The 27801-nt window shown below is 39.4% G+C and overlaps 1 protein-coding gene across 1 annotated transcript in view; it reads right to left on the reverse strand.

Moving 5' to 3' along the window:
- Window positions 1-27801, reverse strand: part of LOC126375882 (putative metabolite transport protein HI_1104) — a 57545-nt gene that overhangs the window by 7731 nt on the left and 22013 nt on the right. The window contains exons 2-5 of the mRNA XM_050022962.1: window positions 16777-16894; window positions 10227-10350; window positions 2457-2600; window positions 326-608 (exon numbers count right to left, since the gene is read on the reverse strand). Of these exons, the coding sequence (XP_049878919.1) occupies window positions 326-608; window positions 2457-2600; window positions 10227-10350; window positions 16777-16885 (660 nt within the window). The 5' untranslated portion in view covers window positions 16886-16894. The remainder of the gene's footprint in view (window positions 1-325; window positions 609-2456; window positions 2601-10226; window positions 10351-16776; window positions 16895-27801) is intronic.

Raw genomic sequence — 27801 nt, forward strand, 5'->3', positions numbered from 1 at the left:
CAATCTGCAATAGTCCTACACGAACCGGGGATTGTCTTTGGGTGCAATCCCATAGTGCATACAGGGAAAATCGTCGGTTGGTGTCACACCACATTTAGATTAAACTATCTTAAGAGGCCTCTACGTGTTGGCTTCGGCCCCAGGCGCCTTCTAAAAGTCCGGGCCTCCATAGGCCCGAGATATGGAAACGACATAAATTTAATTATCATCAAGTATTATGATCATCTTACGGGATATCGCTAGATTCCGTATGTTTTTAACAGAAGCGATGTCTTTAATAAGTAATTAACAGCTATTAAATAAAGAAAAAGCAATCTCAACTCACCAATCCCCACGCGTTCAAATCCGGAATATACCTCCCGACAGGGAAGGCAATGCCATAGCCTCCATAGATACCCCAGTTGAAGATTGACAGCACTAACGCGCGCTGGTGCTCAGGGAACAAATCAGTTAATATCCCGGTAGCTAGCGGGTTGCACCCGGATTCGCCCGCAGCCATCACCATACGAAGGAGGACCAGGTGCCAGTATTCTTTGACTGTTCCCATGAGCAAGATGGCGATTACAAAGACGAGGGTGCATACTGAGAGGATACGCGCTCTGTTGTACCTGCGGAGAAGATAAGACGGGTTAAATATACAAATCAGAATCATTTATTCAACGTAGCACGCAGTTGTTAGTAGCCAATGTATCTCGCAAGATGCGAGGATGGCTGTTCACAATGCAGTGCTTGTCCCTACGCTGAAGTACGGTAGTGAATGTTGGGTATGGCAGAAGAAGCATGAAAGTAGGATCAAATCCGTAGAAATGAGGTCTTTGCGTAGCATCTGCGGTGTGAAGTTGAGTGATAGAGTGAGAAACAGTGTGATAAGACAGAGATGTGGTGTAAAAGACGATATAGTGACTAAGATTGAGAAGGGAATGTTAGGTTGGTTTGGACACGTAGAGCAGATGAAGGATAATAGAATTGCAAAAGCGGTATATAAAGCAAAAGTTGAAGGCTCTCGCCCGGTACAACGTTTAAGACAACATGCCTGAGGGTGCCCAGTTGGGCGCGAACCTCGGCTCAGGGCGTCACCTGAGAGCAAAAATATTTGAAAGAATTAATCGACTCTAGTGGATCGATAGCGATAAGCGCTGATTGAGGGAAATCGTCGACCACGCCGGCGGGGTCGGTATCGGGGTCCTCAAAATGACAAGAAACTTCAACAGCAACACATCTTTTAAATCAATGTAGCGTAACAAATACTAAGGGGGATGATTCAGCTGATATCAAGTGGAATTTTCCATTAAATAATTGATCGTTTCCAAATCTGTAGTCGAAAACACAATATTATTTTATTCTAAATTTTCTTCATACAAAAGACATCAACGAGCTTAGTATTATAAATGCGAAAGTAACTCTGTCTGTCTGTTACCTTTCACGCTTAAACCGCTGAACCGATTTAGATTAAATTTGGTATGGAGATAGCTTAAGACCTAAGAAAGAACATAGGATAGTTTTTATCCCGGAAATCACCTCCTAATGGGATGGAAAAATGTCCACGCAAATGATATCGTGGACGAAAAGCTAATAGGTAGGTACAGTAGGTGAAGTAGAATGCTGTTATACTATATTATTATTACTGTTATATTATATCATACATACATACATAAACTCACGCCCTTAATCTCTAATGGGGTGGGCAGAGCCACAAGTAATCAAAGACAAGTAATCAATCAAGCCCTTGTTGATACGATGTAAGCTAGATATGATGATGATGAACCTTATGGTGATAAGGGATCAGCCTATCGCCCATAACATTAGTCCATCATGTTAGAGAACACAATCCTTCTGTCGGTTTTTACGTAATGCCCGGGAAGACAAGCAGCTGAACGTGTTCTATGTTTTTATTTGCTCCCAGAACAGCATAGAAGCAATATCACTACATAGTATAAAACAAAGTCGTTTTTCTGTCCCTATATCCCTATGTACGCTTAAATCTTTAAAACTACGCAACGGATTTTGATGCGGTTTTTTTTAATAGATAGAGTGATTCAAGAGGAAGGTTTATATGTATAATAACATGCATTAAATAGTGGAGAAATACTGTTATTTTTGAGGTTTTTAATGTGATGTCGTAAATAATTTCATTTTTCCACAGCATTGCACCCGAGCGAAGCCGGGGCGGGTCGCTAGTATTATATCATCATCATCACCAGCCCATTAACGTCCCCATTGCTGGGGCACGGGCCTTTCCTATGGATTATCCATCCATGGGAGATCGGGCCTTAAACCACCACGCGGGCCCAGTGCGGATTGGTGGTTATTAACGACAGCTAATGCAGCCGGGACCAACGGCTTAACGTGCCTTCTGAAGCACGGAGGAGCTCGAGATGAAAACTTTTTTTTTGTGGTCACCCATCCTATGACCAGCCTTATGTATGTATATTATACTATATTATATTGTCACTTACTTATCAGCGACGACTCCTAGGATGACCCCGACGACGGTGAAGACGGCCATGAAGGCAGGCCCCGCCAGCACCTGGTAGTCTATGCCCAGACCATTATAGCCCCACTCGCAGTACCGAGTCCCGTTCAGCTCAAGAGTCTCACATCTGCAATCAAATAAAACCGTCAAGGTTGGTAGAACGATTTTCTTCTTTGTTAAGAAAACAGCTTATATAAATAAACATTTTGTAGAAATTAGTAGCCGGTTTTTTTTTACTGAAGTAAATGCGTAGTCAATAAAACGGCAAAATGGCGGCACCAGAGTTGGTGAAGTCGGTCATTGACCTTACATTACAACCTAAATTGTACATGAAAGAAAAAGAAAAAGTACACACGCATGCAGGCAAACATGTCCCAACCTACATTACATAAGTATTTGTACCAAGTTTACTTCTACCTTAAAAACAAAATATATCTGTTACAGATTACCTATCTATTTATTTAGCGTGTCTTTAGGTATTTTGACAGTCCGAAGTGAGGTGAAGAAAGGTTTAAAACGACGCCAACTTTACCCAATCCCATATCCTAATAAGTATCAATTACAATCATAAATATTAAAATGTGCAAAATAGCACAATTTTTTATAGAATTTTACTTGATTTATATAGTTTTTTATTTCTTTAATGTCTTTGTTTTTGATGATGACTTTTGTCTTTTGTCTTCTGGTAACATATTATAGGTATTGCTGCTTGCGCGTGAACCGTTTTTATTATTGGTGGGTCGCCAATAAATATAAATTGCATTCAGTTTGTTCTTTGAATCAGGGTAGCCGGTCCTAAACACGGAAGGTAAACAGGCTGTATTAAATAATACACTGAACAATATAGTGCATAAAGTGGACTATTTCTTGTCTGCACCCGGAACTTGCGCGCAAAAACATTATAAGCCGCTTAAAGTACCCATTAACTTGTTGGTAGTTGTTGCAAAAACCACGTAAATTCGGTTTGCAAGTATTTAAAGGCTTTAACACACCAGAAGCAATAGGAAAACTACGCGGCGGCATTTTGTGAGCAGGCCCGCGCAGTGCCAGCGCGGTGGCAACGCAGTTTAGCGTATGTCACAGTCAAAAAAATTAAAATGATCCAATTAGTAACTCATCATCATCATCATCAGCCCATTAACGTCCCCACTGCTGGGGCACGGGCCTTCCCTGTGGATGGATAGGGAGATCGGGCCTTAAACTATCACGCGGGCCCAGTGCGGATTGGTGGTTATTAACGACTGCTAATGCAGCCGAGACCAACGGCTTAACGTGCCTTTCGAAGCACGGAGGAGCTCGAGATGAAAACTAAATGGCCCTTAAAAGCAAGTTGGTGCACCATAAAACCACAGAGACTTTTTTACGTATTTATAAGTATTATATTTAATATAAAATAAAACGAATATTATCACATAAACCCCGCGTAAATTATAACTAAATGGGGGTACATTAAAGCTCGTAAATGTTTCTTTACGCTACGAGCCGTTAGTATATAAGCAATTGATGATAGATATTCAACAAATTACATAACTGCGCACCATGTCATACATAGATATTGAATCATTGCATGTTTTATCGTCGATTGTGCAAGACATCGACGCAATGTCAGCTAGACACCGGAAAAGCGAAGTTTAGAACTTTATTTAACGAAGTCTTTGTTATACTTATTTTTTATTATTAACATTAAATTAACTTATGATCAGCCAAGACGCCAAAGAAAGTATAATATATACTTCATTTTAAGTGATAATAATATTATAAAAAAAAATATTCAAAGATATATTTGGAAAGGATGCGCAAAGAGCCGAGACTCCTGTCCCGTTTTTTAGGGCTCCGTTGCCAAATGGATTCGTCATGTCTGTCTGTCTGTCCATCCGTATGTCACAGACACTTTTTCGGGTCTCTATGCAGCAATCATTACTGTAGATTTGCTTCAAATGATATTCAGTACTTGGCCAGAAGTTTGACTATCCAATCGGTAAAAACCGTGACACCATGACAGGGTAAATGATTATGAACTGTTATTAATGATGATTCGTAACAAAATTATGCAATAAAAAAAATTAAGCTCACGTGAAGCTTACTTTATTAATAAAAACCTAATAATTACCTGAATGATAAAAATGCTTACTACAAGTTATTAAATCACTTGTAATCTTTGTTGTTGCAGTTTCTTGTCATTTCTTCTTTGTGAAATGACGTAGATTTAATAATGTTAAATTGACCTTCGACAAGAATAAATGACATACATACATAAACTCACACCCGTAATCCCTAATGGGGTGGGCAGAGCCACAAGTAATCAAAGACAACTTGCAGCCACTGTTGAGAGGATGTCGTAAGCTGGATATGATGAAGAATAAATGAGTCTTTTGTAATTATTTCTTTTTTTTTGGTGCAATAAAGTATATTTGTATTGTATTGTGTGATTCTGATTTCTGAACAAGCATGGTATAGAGCAGGGATCTAGGATCAAGTGCGTCGATCCTCCCGCTTTATTGCGCATAAGATTGTTTCAATTACAAATGTTTACTGACTCTATGGTGGCATAAATATCTATAAATTAATTGTCATATAGACGATCTGGAGGCCTGATAACCTTGGTAACGAACCTGTAACCTTGGGCACCAGGGTCGCATAATTGCAAGTCACGTAGGTAGCTAAGTCTGTGGCCAACATTGATTAGGATATAAAAAATTGGTACCTATTTAATTTCACGGGACTTAAATAGTCCGATTATTGCCGTGATTATGTGGTTACTGTTGACTAGTTGTAGGTATTTTAAAGATAAACATTTACAGTCTTAGGTACTAAAATAAGATCTTTAACAGCCTCCATGGTGCAGTGGTTGAGTGTGGGGCTCAAGATCCGGAGGACCCGGGGTCGAATCCCGGCGGGAAGTTTGGGGACTTTGGGGACTCACTGTGGTCGTGTGAAGCAATTCACAAACAGGGAGCGCCAGTTCGAATCCCTTGTCCAGCCAAGTATTTAGTGCCATCTGCGGCAAATCTACCCCGGTACCAAACTTGCACCAATGAGTTATTAATTTATCTTAAGTGCAGTTTTCACTAATACAGTGGCTCGACCATTATAGACGGCGATACGGCTCACCACCTATCACGTTGGTCTAACAGAAAGCTGAGTCAGGCGTGGGTATAGTCATAAGCAATATCATGAAGGTAACCACTTTAGAACCCTGTCGCAATATCATATTTGACATTTAATGAGACTTACGGTTTAATTTGTCAATAAAGTTAATGTGACATGGTTTCAAAGTGTATCCATATTAGTACTCGTGACCGTACTTTGTTCGTCTTGCGATGGATGTACCTCCAACATTGCACTTTACGTCACTAGACAAATGTTTCCGTTTCTTACAAAGGGTCTATTATGACACGTGCAACAGAGCAATTATTGAATAGTTAGTTCAGCAATAATTGTTATTATACTAGTACAGAATAGTGCGGAAAACAATTATAGCCCTTGTCGATATGCTAAATGTACCTATCTGTTACCTTTTTATGGTAATAACTGGAAGTCGTATAGAGTTGCGGCCAAGTTCTATTTTAATATCGATAATAGTGATGTGCAGTTCCCAGTAACCATCTCAAACTGGGAATGTTTCCGTTGTATTTTAAACTGATTTTATTTTATTTGTTTTATTTATAGGTGGAATATTGACCTTAAACTTGAAAGTAGTCCATAATAATGGCGGTGAACGGTATTATAATCTCTATATTATGTCCATAACCTATAATTATACCCAAATCCTACCGTTCTGTGTCCTACAGAGTTGTACCGTTCGCGGGAATGCTCCCACTTTGGGAACCTTCCCGGCAGTTTTTTTTTTTTTTGACGAGACTTATTGTAGATTTGCCGCAGATGGCTTTAACTACTTGCCGGACAAATGGGGAACGCTGAAGGCTCTCACCCGGTACAACGTTTAAGACAACAGGCCTGAGAGTGCTCAGTTCGGCGCGAACCTCGCCTCAGGGCCTAAGAGGAAAAATATTTGAAAGAATTAATCGACTCTAGTGGGTCGTTTCCGTTGTAAAAACTCTTTAATAGTAAGGACACTGGCTGCTTTTCTTTTTCAAATTGTTCTTTCTTGTAATCTGGTCGTATCTAAAGGCCAGGTAAAGCTAGGCCAAGGCAGGGGGAGGCCTGGCTTAGGTAAGTGTGCCTAAAGCTAATTTTAAGTAAGTTTTGTGACTTTTTACTACCGGGAACCCCTATTTTTCCGGCCAAGTAGTTAATGCCATCTGCACCAAATCTACAATAAGTCTTGTCAAAAAAAACTGCCGGGAAGGTTCCCAAAGTGGGAGCATTCCCGCGAACGGTACAACTCTGTAGAACACAGAACGGTAGGATTTGGGTATAATTATAGGTTATGGACATAATATAAAGATTATATTACCGTTCACCGTCATTATTATGGACTACTTTCAAGCTTAGGTAAATATTCCACCTATAAATAAATAAAATAAAATAAAATAAAATCAGTTTATTTCAGGCATGTAACCCATATTTACATTAGCAATTATAAAATTAAAATTCTAAAATCAAAAAATCAATAATCAATGAAATAGTAAAATTAAATTAAAATTAAATCAAATTGGAAAAAAAAATAAAAATTAGAAAATATAATTACGAGTAAATATATTATAAATACCGCACTCCGACCTGTTTGTCCAATTTTCCCCGTTCTGTGTGGAGCAAGTATTATGTGGAGTTTGATTTTATAGTAACGTAACTTTAAATTATGCATTTATACAGAGTGTTAGTGACATCGTAACGATAACTTTGAGGGATGATTCAGTTCACTATTCTGAGTTAATATCATGTGAAAATTTCCATCGCAAAAGTGTAGAATTGAAAATAACTTTAATAAACATGAATTTTGCGAGGGAAAATTATGAATCATGGTCTGAAATATCCCCCTCAATATTTGTTACGATGTCACTAACACCCTATATGTTTTATGTCCCTTTATTATTTCATATTGTATACCGGTATTCACACCTAATAAACGTTTTAACATATCTACATCATAAATCATAATTTTCCGATCATCATCATCAATTTAAGAGCCACACTCTTTTCGGTGCAGCATTATCCATGCTTCTTTAAAAAAAACTTATAATTTGTAAATAATATCATATCTAAAACAAGAAAGCTCAAGGCGCCATGCGCGACCTCTCGATTCAGCTCGTTTTTGGTTCAGCATAAATGCTACTGAATGTTAATCTGTTAGTAGTAGAAAGTGTCTTCCGATCAAATAATGCCTCCATTTCTGCGGCGCTTCGACATTATAACACATCAAACACAGCTCACCCATCATTCATATCATAACCAACAGTGGTTATCAAGATGACTATAATGCGCGATTGTTCATTGAGATCAATTGGCTGAACAAAAACTCAAAGATAAGCCGACATACAGTTTATTAGACAAGCGATATCGTTTAAGAACTATTAATTTCTGCTACTGTTTGAAGTAGGTTTTTATGATCGCTGCAGACGCAGTGGTGTAATCAAACAGAGGAAGTTTGTATTAACACAAGTAGGTTTACTTAACTTAAAATAATCATCATTTCCCTAGCATTATTCAATTTTTCACAAGGTCCCCCTTACCTAACCTGAAGATGTGACAGGTCCGGTTTTTTACAGAAGCGACTGCCTGTCTGACCTTCCAACCCGCGAAGGGAAAACCAGCCCAATACAGGTTAGGTCACATACCTCCGAAAATGAAGAAACGACATGTTACCAGGAGGTCTAAAGTGCGACCAGTTAATTTATTACTTGGCATGAAACTGATTGGAGTTTTGCAGCTTATCATACCTATAGGTTCCAAGTTCCATTTAAAACATTCCAAGTTTTGATCTACCTCAGAGATCACGTGCGTATGCGTTGCATGACATTAAAGGTATTTACTTAATAACAATTTTATTATAAGTAATGTTTTATTAAATAATATTAAATTATAATTTAAAATATTTTAAAGATGGTTTTTGCAATAAAACAATAGTAATGAATACCGCGTGCATGCTTTTTTGTTGCATTTTTTTTACTACTTAATAATAAAGTGATAATAAATTCATTGTTTCAATACTTCCTTATTGACAATTTATTTCCTAATTATACCAAGGATATTTTTTAAGAAGTATTGTATCCTTGGCTAGGCACATAGCTTTATAATATTCTCTTGTGTGAGTTGTGAGATCTATATAACTGACCTCATCAACCCTGGTGACAAGGTCACACAAGGACTGAGCCGATAGCCCCTCGGCTCATGTAACTTAACGACTACTTACTTACTTAAGTAAATAATGGGACGTGTCTTCCGCAGCACGTATCATCTTACTTTCGGACAATCATCATTTTTATTTGTTGTAGATTTGTCTCAAGTGGCATTAATTATTTGGCCGGACTTTTTTTGACGTGGCTTAATGTAGATTTGTCGGAAATGGCATTAACTACTTGGCGACTAACAGGGAGCGCTGAGCGCTCTCACTCGGTATTAAAATTTAAAATAAGAGTTTCATTTTATTTTCGGAATTTTATATTGAAAATACCCCTATTTCCAGTAGTCTTACCGAGTAGTCTTACCAGTTGAACAACTGGGAATTTCCTTCCCATTAGACTTACTGAATAGTAAGACTTCGTTTTTACCATTAGTTTTACATACATACATACATAAACTCACGCCCGTAATCCCTAATGGGGTGGGCAGAGCCACAAGTAATCAAAGACAACTTGCAGCCACTGTCGATACGATGTCGTAAGCTGGATATGATGAACCTTATGGTGATAAGGGATCAGCCTATCGCCCATAACAGTAGTCCATCATGTTAGAGGACACAATCCCTTTGTCGGTTTTTACGACATGCCCGGGAAGACAAGCAGCTGAACGTTTTCTATGTTTTTTATTTGCTCCCAGAACAGCATAGAAGCATTAGTTTTATTTTGTCAAAATTCATAAAATATAGACCTCGTAATTGATAGACAGTAGTTTCATTAGGAGATTTTTTTCCTCCTTACAATACATACACAAACTCACGCCTATTTCCCACCGGAGTAAGCAGAGACTATGGAATTCCATTTGACACACTTCTCTTGCTTCCTCCTTACAGTAGATATCTATAAACAACAAGTCTACTAAGTCACTATGGTCCTGTGGTACACCGGCTTGCTTCTCAAATGGGAAGCGTCGGTTCGAATCCCGGTACCGAACTTGCACCAGTGACTTATTAATTTATTAGTTTTCACTAACACGCATGACTCCACCATTCGACCACGTTGGCCTAACAGAGCGCTTAGGTGGTACTTAGTTCATCTTGCGAGGGATGTACCTCTGACTTCCCCATTGGGATAGTCGTGAGATTATGTTATAATAAGAACACTACTTTATTCAATAAACTTCTAAGTCATCATCATCAATTTAAGAGTCACGCTCTTGTCGGTGCAGCATTTTCCATGCTATTTTTTTAGGGAAAAATAGGGCAGTGGTTTCCCTCTTGCCTTCCGCCCCGCAGTACTCTGTCTGACGTGAGTGGGATGGCGCCCAGAGTAGTCTATTATAAACCCATACTAGGACTCCTCGGTTGCAGAAGCGAAGATGGGAGCCATCGGTACGGCAATGCAGGACGGAAGGGGCAAGTCACAGGGACTGTAACCTGACAAAGGGCAGCAGTAACTGTCAGTACTATTCAAACTTCTAAGTCAGTAACTTTTTTTATGTTAATGGTACTTACATTTCACTAGAGTTGACCTTCTCGCAGATGACAGGCAGCTGTGCCAGCGACAGGTGTGTGGCGTTTAGCTGGCACGCTTTGTCTCCATAATGCAGGTCCTCCGCTGTCACCTTCGATGTTGTGCCTGGAGACAATGATGATGGTTGATTTTTGTTTTTTATACCACTCAACCCTGATTAGGGAAACTCACGAAGAGAAAATTAAATCGAAAATGTTTCTGACTTTTGACATAAAGAAAAGATATCATAGCAGGAGGAAGACCTGGTGGTGTAATGGTTAATACGCTCGTGTCGGTTTGACAAGAGCAGCTGCGAGTTCAAGTCTCGTCCGAGTCAGATTTTTTTCTTAGTGATGATGGTGTATAAGAGTATAAGATAACTTCAAGACCCCGATACCGACCTCGCTAACTACCGTACTTCAGCGTAGAGACCAGAGGTGTTAAAAAGGCTGAGAGCTCTTAGTCGATATAAAAAGACAACAGACCTGGGGATGCCCAGCTGTCTGAGGGAATTATATTTGAAAGGATTAATGGACCTTAGTAGGCCGATAGCGATAAGCGCTAGAGGAAATCGTGGACCACACCTCTATGACTACAGTAATCGGATCGTATAAGGCAGTAAGGTTAAAATAACCACATCGAAGGCGGTCTTTCGAAAAAAGGTTCATTTGTTGTAGAGATTACCTACTCACTAAAAAGAAACTTACAAAGTATAATATAGTTACGTATTAGTGTAGATTAGATGATGAGGTGATCCTTGGGGGAGGCCTATGCCCAGCAGTGGGCGTCATACGGCTGATGATGATGAGATGATGAGGATCCTTTGTCTCCTCAAAATATGATTCCAGTTCCGATCGAATAGTCGGTAAGTCGGAAAATAATTACGTATCTACTTTATTTTTAACACTATTTTAGCATGTATGTATTTTTTTGTCTCCACTAAAGGTTCCGATCGAATAGTCCGCAAATCCGAAAATGATTTCGTTTCCGCTTTATTTTTAGCACTATTTTAGCATGCATGTATTTCTTTTATATCTCCAAAAAAGTTCCAATAGAATAGTCGGTAAGTCGGAAAATAAAATAGTTGCGTCTCTTCTTACTTAGCATTATTTTCGTACTATCAATCAAGTTGAAGTCAATGCGAACGGGTCACTGATTACGTAACTCCGTTTTTACGCGGAATATCCTTGACTTTGAACTGCGATACTTAATTACGACTGAACTAATGACACAAAAAAATTTAAACAAAGATGATTGTTTTTATAGTGTAACCATGCAGTAGAAAGGTTCGAGGTCGGTCAATTGGATGTAAAAATTGATAACCTCCTTGTTTTGAAGTTTTTTTTTTAATTTATTTATGAACAAAATTACATACATATACATTTTAATACTATCGCCAAACTACAACCGTAGTTTGTTGGCGTCGCGCTCATTCCCTAATTTTGTTTAAGTACCAGCATTTACAACAATTACCCTCCACCCACTAAAATCCTATAAATTGACTTATACTACACACTTTACCTACTAAACTTAACTACACTCATTATTTATTCCAACATATATTCCTTCAGTTTTTTCTTAAGACTACCAGTACATATAATTTTATTTTGTTCTAACAGAAATGGAATATTATTACATAACCTTGATATTATATATTTTCTAGTCCTCTCTCCATAACAGTTTCTAGCAGGTGTCTGGACAAGCTCCAAGCTCCAAGTCGTTTAACAAACAGGTTACGCTTCCTCAAATTTATAACATTAGGATAAACAGTAGCTCAAAACCTTTGTACAAGAAATACTTTATATACTTAATGTCTATATTGTCCGTCAATAGGTAAAAAATAAAAAGTATCAAGACGTTTTCATCCAATTACCCGAGTGTTGCTTACTATAGAAATTTTATTTCCCCATTTGCCATCAGATTCTGGTTCACCAATACCTTTAGCTAGAATTTGAAATTCATGACCTAACGAAGTTTTTGTGTTACCTAATTAGTTTGTCAAATTATATTTTTCTCAGCAGAATGTTTATGGTAGTTTAAGTTGTAATTTGCAGAAGTCTAATGTAGCTTAGACTAATACTAATTCAGAAACGTTATAATGGGTAAATGGGTTAATTTTTACTTAATGTCAAAACACGAAACTGCTATGGAATTTGCATGAAAAAGCACACTGTAACGTCACCGAAAAAGGTGAATGGGTAAATTGTCTTAAACTTGTTTTTATATGAACTGTATGAAACATATTCTCTGAGACTATCTGATACTAACACGCGTATTCTAAGATTTTAACTCGAAACTTCTTCCACTGGATTCAGCCCCAGCTTTTTCTTCTATCGTGTGGGTTGTGAGGTGAATTACCAGCCTCATCAACCTTGGTGTCAGGGTTATTATTGAGCCGCCAAAGGCTCCTAACATGGCTCATGTAACGACTACATACGTAGTAACCGGGACCAACGGCTTAACGTGCCTTCCGAAGCACGGATCATCTTACTTTTTGGACAATTAGGTGATCAGTCTGTAATGTCCTAACCAAACTAGGGATCACAAAGTGATTTTTGTGATATGTCCCCACCTGGATTCTAACCCGGGACCTCAGGAACGTGAGCCCAACGCTCAACCACTGGACCACGAAGGCCGTTAAAAATACCTAAAAACACAAGGCCTCAGCTAAGGATGTTGGACTTATTTTAAGTTAATATTTAAGGTACTCGATTTGAAGACTTTACAGGACTTTATTCTTACGCTGTAAAGTAAAGAAAAAGTTATTTTGCAGTCTAAGAATACCGATTTAGAGCTGAGTTTGATGTCTTTCCAACTGCGGAGGGGGTCGAGGATGGTTCGACTTGACATCTCATCAATACGGGTGTACCTATGTATATGAGTAACTACTAAGTACTAACATTGTGATGAACAATCATCAGTCTGTAATAAAAGTTTTTTTTTTATAGTAGGACAAAGGAATTGATACACTTTCTCGAGGAATTTGTCATCGATAGAAAATGATAAATTGTACCTACCAATTTACAAAAATAGTAGATATTTTAAAAACTATAATATATGTTTGCTAGATACTTAAATTAATTTAGATATTAGGTGAATGGAATAGGTATGCATAAATCAAAACAGGCAACACACACGGTACGGTAGATACTTAAGTCATAGAATAAGGAATACATTACGTATAGAACGGCAACTCTGCGTTCCTCACTAGCGGCTGAGCTAGGTTTACCTCACCCCCTCGGTCTTACAGAAGAAGCCACGGGCAACAACAACAAACAAGTCCTTGACACGCAATTACGCGAAACTGAACTTTTTGTCACAATTATAACCGGTTTTTTTTAGCATTCCTTCACGTAATGAAGCCTCACGTAATATTATATCATCTCAATACCTACCTTATAATTCTTGGAACATATAATACCATAGACGCCGGTGCAAAAAATAATTCTATGCATGCGACTAATCAACTCGCGACAGAACACACTTTAATTTTCCGATATAGACTCCTTACTTCTGAACGCTGAGTGGTTTCATTCGTTTAGGTAAGTTTTACGAATTCTTCTCCTTCTTCTCGCTTTTTTTCCAACTGAAGGCGCGGGCCCACTGTGGCGTATGTTGTGAACGGACACGCAGCGCACGAACTCAGTACTACAGGCACGGATTTCACGCGCGATTTTTTTTTTTTTGACGCACATGTCTCGACAAATGGGGAGCGCTGAAGGCTCTCACCCGATTTAAATCGAGGGTTTTGACCAATATACGCAGCAAATGCTATCTACGTGGATAAACGTCGCAGCTCTGGATATAAGTCGCACCACGCGACGCGGAACCCGTCCCCTGCCGCGGGCGTTGTTGTACAAATTTATGTTTAAAAAAAGATATGTCGATACATATTTTTTCTGGGTACATATGGAAGCGGATGCAAAAACTAACCATGTAGGTAGTACATGCCTATTTAAATAACGTTAAGTTTGAAATGATTACATAACGAGAAGGTCAATATTATGTATGTGTTACTCGTACTAATGTAATTATGTAACCGATTGAAGCTAAACACGTGATACACGAGGTTTTTATAGCGGATCTGTTTATAAAATTGATTGAATTAGTTGAGTAACCATGCACGCAGTCAGCTAATGAATGGGTTACCGTTGCCATTGGAGAAAAGTGGCCCGACAGGGTTGATAGCTAGCGGGTCAATTCAATTCTTGATTAAGTAATGGCTTTTGTGTGATCACAATTATCACGTTATTAGGATGATCTTGTTTACTTTTCTGTACCGTTCTCGAGAAGCACGTTTCAGAAGCCTCAACTGGTCATTACAAGTTACAAGTACTTACATTACAAGTTATTTAATAACTAGAGTTGAATATGTTCACATTTAATCCGGGTAAAAGTTAGTGTTGTGGAAAATTATAGAAGTGGTTTTGTTGAAAAAAAAAACATATCACAATGTGATTTAAAAAAAGACGGTTACGTAGTTTTCACTATGAGGCAACGAAATGGAATATACCTATAGGTATTTTATTGTCTGTAGGTACTTTATTGGGATCAAGTTTCGTATTAATTTATAACTCTATTGATGGAGCGAATTGCTGTATTTTATTATGTCAAAACGGCCAACATAGCGTGTCGCTTCGGCCAATCAGCTCGCGATACCAAACACATTAGAACCCTGATACCGACCCCGCCGACGTGGTCGACGATTTCTTTCATTCGGCGCTTATCGCTATCGACCCACACGATTAATTCATTCAAATATTCTTCCTCTCAGACGACGCCACGAGCCGAGGTTCGCGCCCAACTGGGTACCCTCAGGCCTGTTGTCTTAAATTTTGTACCGGGTGAGAGCCCTCAGCGCCTCCCATTTGTCCGGCGAAGTAGTTTATGCCAACTGCGGCAAATCTACAATAAGTCACGTCAAAAAAAAACGTGTCGCTAGTTTAAGTGTATACCAGACTGTTCCAGAAAGAGTATAATGTTTTTGTTTGATGGTGTTTTTGTCCATCGTCTGCGAAGCAATGGTCGGGGTAGTTGACACTCTAAAACTGCGTGTAAAAAGTATTCTTACTTTTTATAAGCAACTAAGTCTGTAGGTCACATTTAATTAGACGACGAAAGTAAAAAAAAGCGAAAGCAAAGTAATTAATAGCATGACGTAATAGTTTATTCTGAGTAAGTTTGTTTTATGGTTTGTGGAGCGACCTTGACTTTCAAGATTAAGAAAGTTATTCACGTCACGGTAGGTACGCATTTTTGACTTCATAAAACAAACCAAAGGTATGTATAATACGGCATATTTTTTTTGCATCCGTCCGATCATGACCTATGCAGGGGTAGTTTTCGCTCAAGCGAGTCCCTCTCAAATCAATCCATCGTCTACAGGTAATACAAAATCGTTTCATGCGGAAAACCACGGGAGCTCCGTGGTTCCTTCGCAATGAAAACCTGCACATTGACCTAGGTCTGCCAACCATTGCCCAATGGCTCAAATTAGCTTCAAAACGTTTTTTTCGATTCTGCTCCGCACCACCCAAATCCCCTGGTAGTTGCGGTTTCCGAATACATCCCGCTCAGGCACGGTACTGAAAAGCATCCCGACGACCCGATTACTCTATCCATAGAGGCGGCTAATCAGCTCGCGACACCAAACACTTCAGAACCTCGATACCGACCCCGCCGACGTGGTCGACGATTTCCCTCATTCAGCGCTTATCGCTAGCGACCCACTAGGGTCGATTAATTCTTTCGAATATTCTTCCTCTCAGACGACGCCCTGAGCCGAGATTCGCGCCCAACTGGGCACCCTCAGGCCTGTTGTCTTAAATTTTGTACCGGGTGATAGCCCTCAGCGCTCTCCATTTGTCCGGCCAAGTAGTTCATGCCATCTGCGGCAAATCTACAATAAGTCACGTCCAAAAAAAGTACTTGAACCTTATTACTAGTAGCGTCGTGGTTCATGCCGTGACTTGTGCTGAGGCTCTTTTATCTCAGGATTCTCAGGACGTCCACCACCACCTTATGATCATCTCAATGATACGTTTAGATTTTTTGTAATTGTTTTAAGAAAATTTAAAATCATGTAAGAGACCCCCCACACTAGCGACGCCAGCGCTGCGCATGCTCGGCGTTCGGCAGCCAGCCAGCGCTGGCGTCGCGTCGCCGCGGCGCCAACATCGCGCAGACGCTGGCACGATGACGGACGACCCTCGAAAGACGCTAGTGTGGGGGGTCTCTTATTGTCTTGTTCTTGTGTGTCGCGTCCTTTTATTATAAAAAATTCTATTCTGTTCCAGTTCAAACAAATTTACGTTCCAATACATGGTCACTATCAAGACCGAAATTTTATACCTAAGTAGGTAAGTACTAGGTTACACTTAGGTTCGTCTGTTCTGATGATTATCATCGAAAACGTGTGTGTTTGTGTGTCTGCTGCACTAGGAGCAGGTAAAGGAAAATCATTTATCAATCAAACGTTTTAAACTTCTACTCTTTTCTTTTTGTCCAATAAAGTATTTCTTATGTTATTGAAGTATTTTAATGATAACTCACCAATGAGGTAGTGCCCGAGCTCCCCCAGGATGTACCCGACGGAGACCAGCCCCAGGACGTACCACTTGTAGTACGCGCGTAGCTTCACCCAGATACCTCCGTGAAACATGTTTACGATCTGTAACAAACAAATATAATGTCAAACACTACGAAAACAAAATTGCAGTGAGGAGTAAGATGGGTATATATAGCAGACCCCAAAGGAAATAACGTCACTATACGAGTACTCTCGGACCGAAAACGCCTTTTTTTTTTACTTTGTCGCAGGCATATTGTAGATTTGCTGCAGATGGCATTAACTGCTTGGCTGAAGGCTCTCACCTGGTACAACGTTTAAGTCAACAGGCCTGAGGGTACCCAGTTGGACGCGAACCTCGGCTCAGGGCGACGTCTGAGAGGAAAAATATTTGAAAGAATTAATCGACCCTAGTGGGTCGATAGCGATAAGCGCTTGAGGGAAATCGTCGCGGTTAGCACCGAATGAGGGATTTGATTATGGGAAATCGTCGACCACACCGACGGGGTCGGTATCGGGGTCCTGAAGTGTTTGTTGTCGCGCGATGATTAGCCGCCTCCATAGGTAGACTATATCGATAGCGGACTATTAAGATCGGCAAAATACGGACCTCGTCATCATCTCCCTAGCATTATTCTCTTTTTAACAGGGTCTGCTTAGCTAACCTGAAGATTTGACAGGTCCGGTTTTTTACAGAAGCGACTGCCTGTCTGACCTTCCAACCCGCGAAGGGAAAGCCAGCCCAATACAGGTTAGGTCACATACCTCCGAAAATGCATTTCTCGGGAATGTGGGTTTCCTCATGATGTTTTCCTTCACCGCTGAGCAAGTGGTAAACATTTGTGATCCAAACATGAATTCAAAAACAAATTCTGCAATCACTGGACAATATACGTACGGAAGTATGGTAAACAACATTTTTTGACCCCGCCATGGTTCTATTTTCGTCCCAACCCCATTAACCTGTCAAAAGGTAGATTTTGTGGCTAAAAATAAAAGTCAACAATGACCTGGTTGTGGTAAATGACGTAATGGTCGCGGCAGACGTTGCGTGTCCGCCGCCATTGTGCTGTCATGTCATGATGCGCGCGCGCCGCCCTTGGCGCGCGTGGCTGTGGTGACCGATGCTGTCTAAGTTTTGATTATGGCTCTACCTGGCTGATAATGGTAGCTAGGGCTTGTCGTAGTAATGATATTATGAAATAAGTAATGATGATTTCATACATGGGTATATAAGTGTGCTTTCTACCCGCAAAACAACCTTCATCATAAGGCCGGGTTTTCACAGACGCGGAGATGGGCGAAGAAGAGCGGAGATGTGCGTATTGACCAATCATAGCGTTTGAGAGAGCGAAAAACGAAGACGCTCTATCACTCTCTCCCTCACGGTGATTGGTCGATTCCTGCATATCTCCGCTCATCTCCGCACAGCTCCGCGTCAATGGAAACGCAGCCTAAGGGTACGTCACGACACGGTGAATGCGTCTGTTTACGAAAGGCTGTGCTGGGAGGTTTTCAGGCCACGACTTTCCTACAGCTTCCGATGTGGAAGCAGTTTTACAGCTAGTTACATAACATGTAGTTTTATTTTTGACGTTCAAAAAGCGCTAAGTATGTAAGTCAATTTTGTACAATAAATATTTTTGGAATTTTTTGCTTACGTAGTGCGAGCAGTGATGTGCCATTCCCGGGAATTTAAACGAAGTGAGAATATTCCCGGCAGTAAAAAGGCGCAAAGTTATGGAAATAGAGATTTATTCCCTAGCTTTTACGCAAATAGGATTAGAGTAGCTATAAGAACGATCTGTCCTTACTATTACAGACTTTTTACAAAAGGAAAATTCCCAGGAACGGTACACCACTGGGCGCAATCGCAAAAGTATAGAATTGAAAATAATTAAAAAAAAAACTAAAAAAAAACATGAATTTTGGGACAGTAAATTGCACTTGATATTTACTCAGAATTATGGTCTGAATCATCTCTCAAAGTTTTCGTTACGATGTCACTAACACCCTGTATATTACTGTAACTGCGCATTCACCGAGTCACTAACACCCTGTATATTACTGTAACTGCGCATTCACCGAGTCTGGACAGAGCCTAACAAATGCAATCAAAACATAATTAACGTAGAGCTTCTGACCTATCTCAATTCAATTCTTGATTAATGGCTTCTGCGATCACAATTCTGCTCAAAAGCCTCAAACTGACAGATGTCAAGTATCCATAACCTGTACAAGTCAATGCTGGCGTGGGAAGGTTCAATCTCGCTGTAATATTATACTGTTTTAGCGGAAACATGTTTTTAATTACAAAGGTTTTAACTGCAGTTGGTTCTATGTAATTTACTTAACAAGAAAATTATCTAATAAGCCGTGTCGTCAAATAGACCTTGGGAAAATATAGTTGTTGCAAGTTTTCTAACATAGCTAAATACTTTATGTACTTAATCGACTTTTTTGCAGTATATTTGCAGTATATTACTTACACTTTAACACTTAAGCAACTTTCTCAAAGGCCGGTCATAGGATGGGTGACCACAAAAAAAACAAAGTTTTCATCTCGAGCTCCTCCGTGCTTCGGAAGGCACGTTAAGCCGTTGGTCCCGGTTGCATTAGCAGTCGTTAATAACCACCAATCCGCACTGGGCCCGCGTGATGGTTTAAGGCCCGATCTCCCTATCCATTCATAGAGAAGGCCCGTGCCCCAGCAGTGGGGACGTTAATGGGCTGGTGATGATGATGATGACTTACACTTTGAGCCCTTTGTCGTCTCCCGACCGAATGTGCCCATCATGCGCGCAGCGTTACCCCATTGAATCATCATCTGCCTAGCATTATCCCGTTTTTCACAGGGTCCGCTTACCTAACGTGAAGATTTGACAGGTCCGGTTTTTTACAGAAGCGATTGCCTGTCTGACCTTCCAATCTGCGAAGGGAAAACTAGCCCAATACAGGTTATGGCACATATCTAGCCCCACGTCCGTCCCTGCCGCGCCGAGTCGAATTTTACTTTTTTTTTTTTATTTCTTATTAAGTGTGTACAATACTTTTTATAAAGGATAACAGTGTTTGATGATAATTAATAAAAGCATTTTGTATTATAATTAGTCACGAGACCTTAATCAGGAATTAATTCACATTTTCCTAAAAGCCTTGTAATTGTAACCAAGACTAGCAGAATGGATAATCATAATCTATTTGATAATCGATGAAGTATAATTAGTAATTGTTCGTGGGAATCGCTTTATTGATGTTCCAGCACTTCTAGGTCAATATCTTTTGTTATCTAATTAAGTCGCGTTTAGATCAAGTCACAATTGCGCAACAGTGTTCATACTTGATCTAAATACCTATGGTTGAGGGTTATTTTGAAGACAAACAAATTTTTAATCTTCTTCTTATCGTGTGGGTTGTGAGTTGGAATACCACCCTGGTGTCAGAGTTATCATTGGGCCGCCAAAGGCCCCTGAAATGGCTCATGTAAGGACTACATACATTAGAAGTAGTAACCGGGACCATCGGCTTAACGTGCCTTCCGAATCACGGATCATCTTACTTTCGGACAATCAGGTGATCAGCCTGTAATGTCCTAACCAAACTAGGGATCACAAAGTGATTTTTGTGATAACTTATTTGGGTTCACAAATTAGCACCAATCGACATAATGACATAATTATCTCGTCGATAAAATGACCGTGACAAATTTTTATCACGTCGCGCATGTTAACCCTACTGGTACAAAAAAAGACCGTCGTCTGAGAGAATTACATATATTTGAAAGTTTTGAGAGAGATAGAGAGAGAGAGAGAGATAGAGAAGGGGAGGGAGAAAGAGGGAAAGAAGAGAGAGAGAGAGAGAGAAGGGGAGGGAGAAAGAGGGAAAGAAGAGAGAGAGAGAGAGAGAGAAGAGATTACCTAAATTAATCGACCGTAATGGGAGGTATTACCGACTCCGATGGAGTCGGTAAGTATCGGGGTCCTCTCTTATAACGGAACATAGAACATTACGTCTCAACACACAATCCTACATCCGTTAACTATTTCCAGACGGTTATCTTAAAAAAAAACTGTCCAAGCACGTACCGGCACGGCGTCCTTCCTATTGTTATAAATAAATCAACCCAATAATTGCTTTTTTTGTTCATAGTTCAACAATTTTCTACTAGAACTGAGGCCTTAGCGCATCACTAGTTCTACCTATAATATTACAATAGCTCTATTTTAATAATTTTGTTTTTTTTTCCGCTCCGTGGATATGTGCCAAAGTGGTACGGTTTTTTTACAGGCCTTGGGTATGGGCTAATTCAGTGTCTGACCTTATACCTATTTTAAGATTTTTTTAAGTACTTACCTGCTGAGATTAAAGAAATTTTTGTTTGCGATTGGTTTAAATAATGTCATAATCATAATACTCGTACAAATCACGGTGAAGTGTGGGTACTTAGTTTATCATGCGATGGGTGTAACTCTACCTACCGTTATGTTATGTTTTAGCAATAAAAAAGCACTCAAACCTTATAATTACTTGTGTATTATAAATCAACAGAAAAACTCGCGTAAGAACCTATTCACAATGTAACAAACTTATTGTAATTATAACCCGTAATTTACAGCAATGCTTGTCGCATGAATTTTCATATTTTTACGAACCTATGCTTATATACATAACCTACATAATGTATATGTATAAACGACGTAAATACACTACAAGACCGCAAATAGCCGATGGAACTAAAAGATATATAAATGTGGTCTCTCTACGTAACACATTACAGTCTTCGTAATGTAATGTACCTACTTAGCTGATGATTTGTTTAAGGACAAATATCCACATGTGTTATTATGTTCATTTATAAACACATGTCCTGACATACATCATCAACTACCTCGTTAGGTGTCTCAGGAAGGACTTAGTTCTTTTATATAAAGTACGAAAGTAAGTTCTTTTTTATAAAGTAAACACCTCCTAATTTTATTTAAAGTTATTTTGTTATCAGCCGAAACGGAAACGGACGAGTAATCGACATAAAATTTCTGGAACACAGATCAATTTCAGGCAGAAAGTTAAATGGAAAATCTTGTGCAGTTTTTATATCTCAGACTTGAAATTGTAGTTGGTATATTTGCGAATTGTTACCAAACTGTACATGTACCTAAGTTTATCAGCGATATAAAATAGATTCCTTACTCAGGATAATGTACGACTTGTATCTTGGAGTATCTTTGGACGAAAAGGTTAAGTAGACAATCAAATGCCACTATAACCTTTGCCTGTCCTGGCTGGACATATTAATCTAACGTAATAGTACCTACGGTTTTATAATATGCATCCTATATAAATATCTATGTCAACTAGATGTCAACTGAACTGAACTGAAGTGCCTTTTAGGCGACTATCACACGACATCGCGCACCGACGGCGTACGAACGAGCGATGTTCGCGTGTACATACAAGAAAGTGAATAATTCTCCATGGTCTAATGGTTAAAGTATTGGGCTTACTATCAGGAGGTCCAGGTTTGTTACCCGATGGGGACATTATCGGTATCACTTTGTGAGACTGTCCTTTGCTTGGTAAGGACATTGCAGGCTTGAATCACTTGAGGTGAGTACATAAACTGCCTATATACGTCCCACTGCTGGGCACAGGCCTCCCCTCAATCAACCGGAGGGGGTATGGAGCATACTCCACCACGCTGCTCCACTGCGGGTTGGTGGAGGTGTTTTTACGGCTAATAGCCGGGACCAACGGCTTAACGTGCCCTCCGAAGCACGGAACTTGAGGTGAGTAAGGTCAGATAATTCTTGTTGAACCGGGCTGTTAGCCGTAAAACACCTCCACCAACCCGCAGTGAACCAGGGTGGAGGAGTATGCTCTATACCCCCTCCGGCTGATTGAGGGGAGGCCTGTTCCCAGCAGTGGGACGAATTACTCACTAAACTAGACTAATGACCCATAAGGAAGGAAATACAGACACGGCACCGTTAAAGGTTTTTGAATCTTCTGTGGTACCTACGTAAGTTTCCTTATTTTCTATTTTCTTTATATTTTTTTAATATATGGATTCGAACCTGCAACCTTAAAGCTTGATTGCGCACGTTCTGACCACTAGACCGTCATGGGCAGTTATAACAATAATAATTAGTATTCCTACAATTAATGGTAAAAGATTTCCACACCTTACCGCAAGACTAGGACCGACAGAGAATATTTCCTTTCAACTTTGAGCTCTATTACCTAGTAAAAACAGTTAATTGACCGCAGTATAATTATTAATTGTAAATATTCCATTAATAAAGTCGCCAAGGGGTTTCCCAGGAAACCTATTACGTGTCTTTGTCACTCATTATGTCAATAGTATCGCTGTCTCCTTCTCCACGACGTCAATCAGTGACTAACAATATCAATGGGTTCGTAGAACGAGCTTGATGACAATTCCATTTGCAATTTAAAATTGTATGCGTTACAAAAAATATTATTCCTAAGACAATAAACTTAACAAATGAGTTTTTTTTTTTGACGTGACTTATTGCAGATTTGCCGCAAATAGCATTAGTTACTTGGCTGGACAAATGGGGACCGTTGAGGGCTCCCAACCGGTACATAAATTTAAGAGGAAACTAATGAATTAGACATTGGCCCCGATTTCTGCAGACACCTCCTAATTTTATTTTAAGTTATACTCGTCATTTTCTTATCCGCCGAATTGCAAAGGGACGGATAATTGTCAACTGTTAATTTTAAAATGACATACATACATACATACATAAACTCACGCCTATTTCCCACCGGGGTAAGCAGAGACTATAGAATTCCATTTGCTTCGATCCTGACACACTTCTCTTGCTTTTTTTAAAATGAATGAAGAATTAAAATAAGTATAAGTAAAGAAGGTTCGAACTCCGGTACCGGACTTGCAATAATAACCTATTAAGTTATCTTAAGGTGATTCGTTTTCCATACAAAAGTTGATGCAGTGCTACAGGAAGACGGATAGAGGAATATTGTTTTAAAACCGATAAATAGTAATATTTTGATATATTATTTTCACCAACTTTTGATGCACCTTTTTAATATGATATCTGCAGTAAATACTTCAAAATTGTAGATTAACTTAAAGATAATGTACTTATGTAAGATTTCGCCAACTAACATTTCACCGGGTCAGAATTCAACACTAAACGAATACTTAAATGGAAAAATTACGAAAACTGCAGAAGTAACGCCATCTGCTGACGCAGCGTTACCTAGCTGACTGAAACGCATCACCTTAACAACACACTTGGCTCGACCGTTATAGAGATGGTCTAACAGGAAACTCGGTGAAGCGTTGGTACTCAGTTCATCTCGCGATGGATGTACCTCTGACTAGCCCAATTGGGAACACGGTGCGAGCTTATGCAAGCAAGCTTACTGCAAGTTATATAATAATGCAAAATTAATTGTATTATTTAGTGTCTAAAAAAAAAGTGGAGGAGCTCGGTGGCGCAGCGGTTAACGCGCTAGGTCTGCGATTGTTGAAGTAAAGCAACTTTCGCAAAGGCCGGTCATAGGATGGGTGACCACAAAAAAAAAAAAGTTTTCATCTCGAGCTCCTCCGTGCTTCGGAAGGCACGTTAAGCCGTTGGTCCCGGGTGCATTAGCAGTCGTTAATAACCATCAATCCGCACTGGGCCCGCGTGATGGTTTAAGGCCCGATCTCCCTATCCACCCATAGGGAAGGCCCGTGCCCCAGCAGTGGGGACGTTAATGGGCTGATGATGACTGGAGTCTAAACAAGGGTATCTCGTATTTTTAGAGGCTTACAAGCTAAGTAACAGATTACTTGCAAACCGTATAACCTCCTCCTTTTTTGAAGTCTGTTAATAATGTTTGAAGAATGTAGTAGGTACACCTATGTAAAATTATTCAATTATGTTAATAGCAAACTTTTTAGAGTTCGACCTTGTAATTTGATTAATCAGTTGCCAATCTGTTTGAGTTATATAATTTGTATTATTTTTTGGGACTATACATATACATAATTAAGTAATAAATTCTACATAAACTCCTTCCAGAATACATTTCGAATAGGAAATTCGTTAAAACTTGTAATTTTTTTAATGAAGACAAGATTCCCAGGATCTATTTTAACCGTTTAATGACAAAGGCTCACACATTACATGGGACTTAAACAAAGTATGTCAGGAGTCAGGAGTGGGTGTACATACTATGCACCGCTGCCTACCCCTTTAAGATAAAGATTTTTATTGTGTATAAAATAGTTGCAGTTATAGTTGCAAATTACGTCTCACTAAATTTTGCCTTTGCAGGCATACACATTTCACACAGGCAATTAAATAACATAAGAGAGAGAAAACAATAAAAAAAAAACGAAAAACTATCTTTATTGCGTATGGCAGACAAAAATAAAATATCCTGCGTGGATCATATATCCAGCTATAAAACTATTAAAGAATATAATATACAATGTATAAGTAGGTCTATAAATTAATTATTAGTTTTCATTCAATAATTCCAGGATACAGCCATGAAGCTATGTTGTTCGAATAGAATAAGGCTACACAAACCGCTTTATACCTCTAATATAAACAAGATGAAATATGATATTAATTTTCATAATCTGTAGTAAGTCAGTCATGTGTACCGAATTATGCGCTCCAATGTTTTGTCGGTCAATAAATACTAGGAATTTGATCAATGTTTTCTATTAAACTATATTTAATTTACCTAAGACAATCTTTCAACAAGAAATCTAATCTTTCTTTTTTCTGGCCTTTGGTTTTGGTTGCATACAAGACCATAAACCCGGCCCCAGGGGGACAGAGTCACTTTCTCTGCCCTCCACTGACTGGGGCAATTCCTGTTTGGCGCGTCCTTGCCGCGGGGGTGGGCGCCTCTTACTTCAGTAGGCCGGAGTGAGATGGTGGCTGAGTTCGGATAGGGACCCAGACCTACGGGGTATAACGTAGAACGCTTGCCCAGAGATATGGGTGAAGACCTCAACGGTTGTAGAAGCGGAGATGGGAGCTATCGGTACGGCAATGTAAGACGGAAGGGGCGCGTCACAGGGACTGTAACCTGGAACCTGTCAGGCCAGCAGTAACTGTCAGAATTATTCAGAGACCTTTTACTTCTTAAAATGTTATTTTGTGCCCAGCAGTGAGACGTATATACGTAGCCTGTTTATGTTATGTTTTTTATTTATTATATTTTTTATAGTTACATTAAGTCTTTCAGTGAATCTCTTCAAAAACACATATCACAGACAACCCGAAGCTCATTGGCATAAACTATATTGACATTGAAACCTCCTCATTACCTACACGGTCAGATAATATTGACCGTGCACTATACTTATCTAGTCTGACAGCGAATCTTCTTCCTAAAACTAGCCTTTGGTTAGTTAATATTAGTACGTACATATCAATTACTATGATAGACGTACAATGGAGGTTTCAGTCATGCGGTCATTATCAGAGCCTTGACATAGTTACTCTACCACAACATACATCGTAAGCTCACGTATTTATTCCTTATAGGGTTGAGCAGAGCGTAGGAAAGGAAATTGGAGCCAGTTATTTGGAGTCGGAGGTGTTCTCGTACATTATAGACGGCGCACGCTGCTCCACTGCGGGTTGGTGGCGGTGCTTTTACGGCTAATAGCCGGGACCAACGGCTTTATGTCCCCTCCGGAGCACGGAATCCTCTTACTTTTTCGGACAAAGGACAGTCTCACAAAGTGAACCATTGAACCTGGAACTCCAGATCGTGAGGCTGATATTTCAGATATAAATGTATGGAGTTGTGGAACAGTGTGCTCCATTTAGTGAGGATCGTGAGATACATGCATGCACTAATTACTGGTACGCGCGCGATGAGGTTTTCAGCTATATGACCATTATCACAACCCTGACACGGTTGTTGCGTGCTGTGCGGTTTTGTCTGCTCATTCCATTTGTGGTTTAATACTTTAATTGTTCCCAAGAATTAATATAGCCTTAGTTCGTCTGTACAACAAACTCCCGGAGTCATTTACAACTATGAATATGAACAAATTCAGAACTGCTCTTAAGATTGGCTTGCATAAAAATGTTTTTATGACGTCAAAGAATATTTGAATGAAAACTAATAGTTAATTCATAGACTTACTTATCTATTGTATTATATTCTTTAATAGTTTTTTTTTGTTTTTTTATTGTTTTTCTCTCTCTCCTGTGTGAAATGTGTATATGCATGCAAAGGCCAAATTTAGTGAGACGTAATTTGCAACTATAACTGCAACTATTATTTATACATACATACATAAACAGCCTATAAACGTCCCACTGGTGGGCACAGGCCTCCCCTCAATCAACCGGAGGCTCTATGGAGCATACTCCACCACGCTGCTCCACTGCGGGTTGGTGGAGGTGTTTTTACGGCTAATAGCCGGGAACAACGGCTTAACGTGCCCTCCGAAGCACGGAATCATCTTACTTTTTCGGACAATCAGGTGATTCAAGCCTGAAAAGTCCTTACCAAACAAAGGACAGTCTCACAAAGTGATTTCGACAATGTCTCCATCGGGAATCGAACCCGGACCTCCAGATCGTGAGCCTAACGCTAACGCTCTAACCACTAGACCACGGAGGCTGTTATTTATAACTATTATTTATAACTATACCTACATTTATACACAATAAAAATCATTATCATATCTGGTTGTCAAGGGAAATATTTTTGGTTTGAATTAAATGTGTACGTTCGCGTTTCCGTGATTTTAAAGGGATGAATACTTTTTATGCGAAACGCCACCGCTGCGGTACTTTCAAACCTGTGCCCTGTTTATTAACACTTACAAGCCTTGTATTACAAGATTTTTTGTGTAAAAATTTTCATTATTTCAAGAATGTGTTTATGAAAACTACACATGTATTTAAACTACATGTTACAAGTGTCAATATTTATTTTACAAGTATATTTTACAATCCCTCAACTTTTTTGATAAACGTAATTTACACGTA

The sequence above is a fragment of the Pectinophora gossypiella genome, chromosome 20 (genome assembly GCF_024362695.1).
Source record: "Pectinophora gossypiella chromosome 20, ilPecGoss1.1, whole genome shotgun sequence".
Lineage (NCBI taxonomy): Eukaryota > Metazoa > Arthropoda > Insecta > Lepidoptera > Gelechiidae > Pectinophora > Pectinophora gossypiella.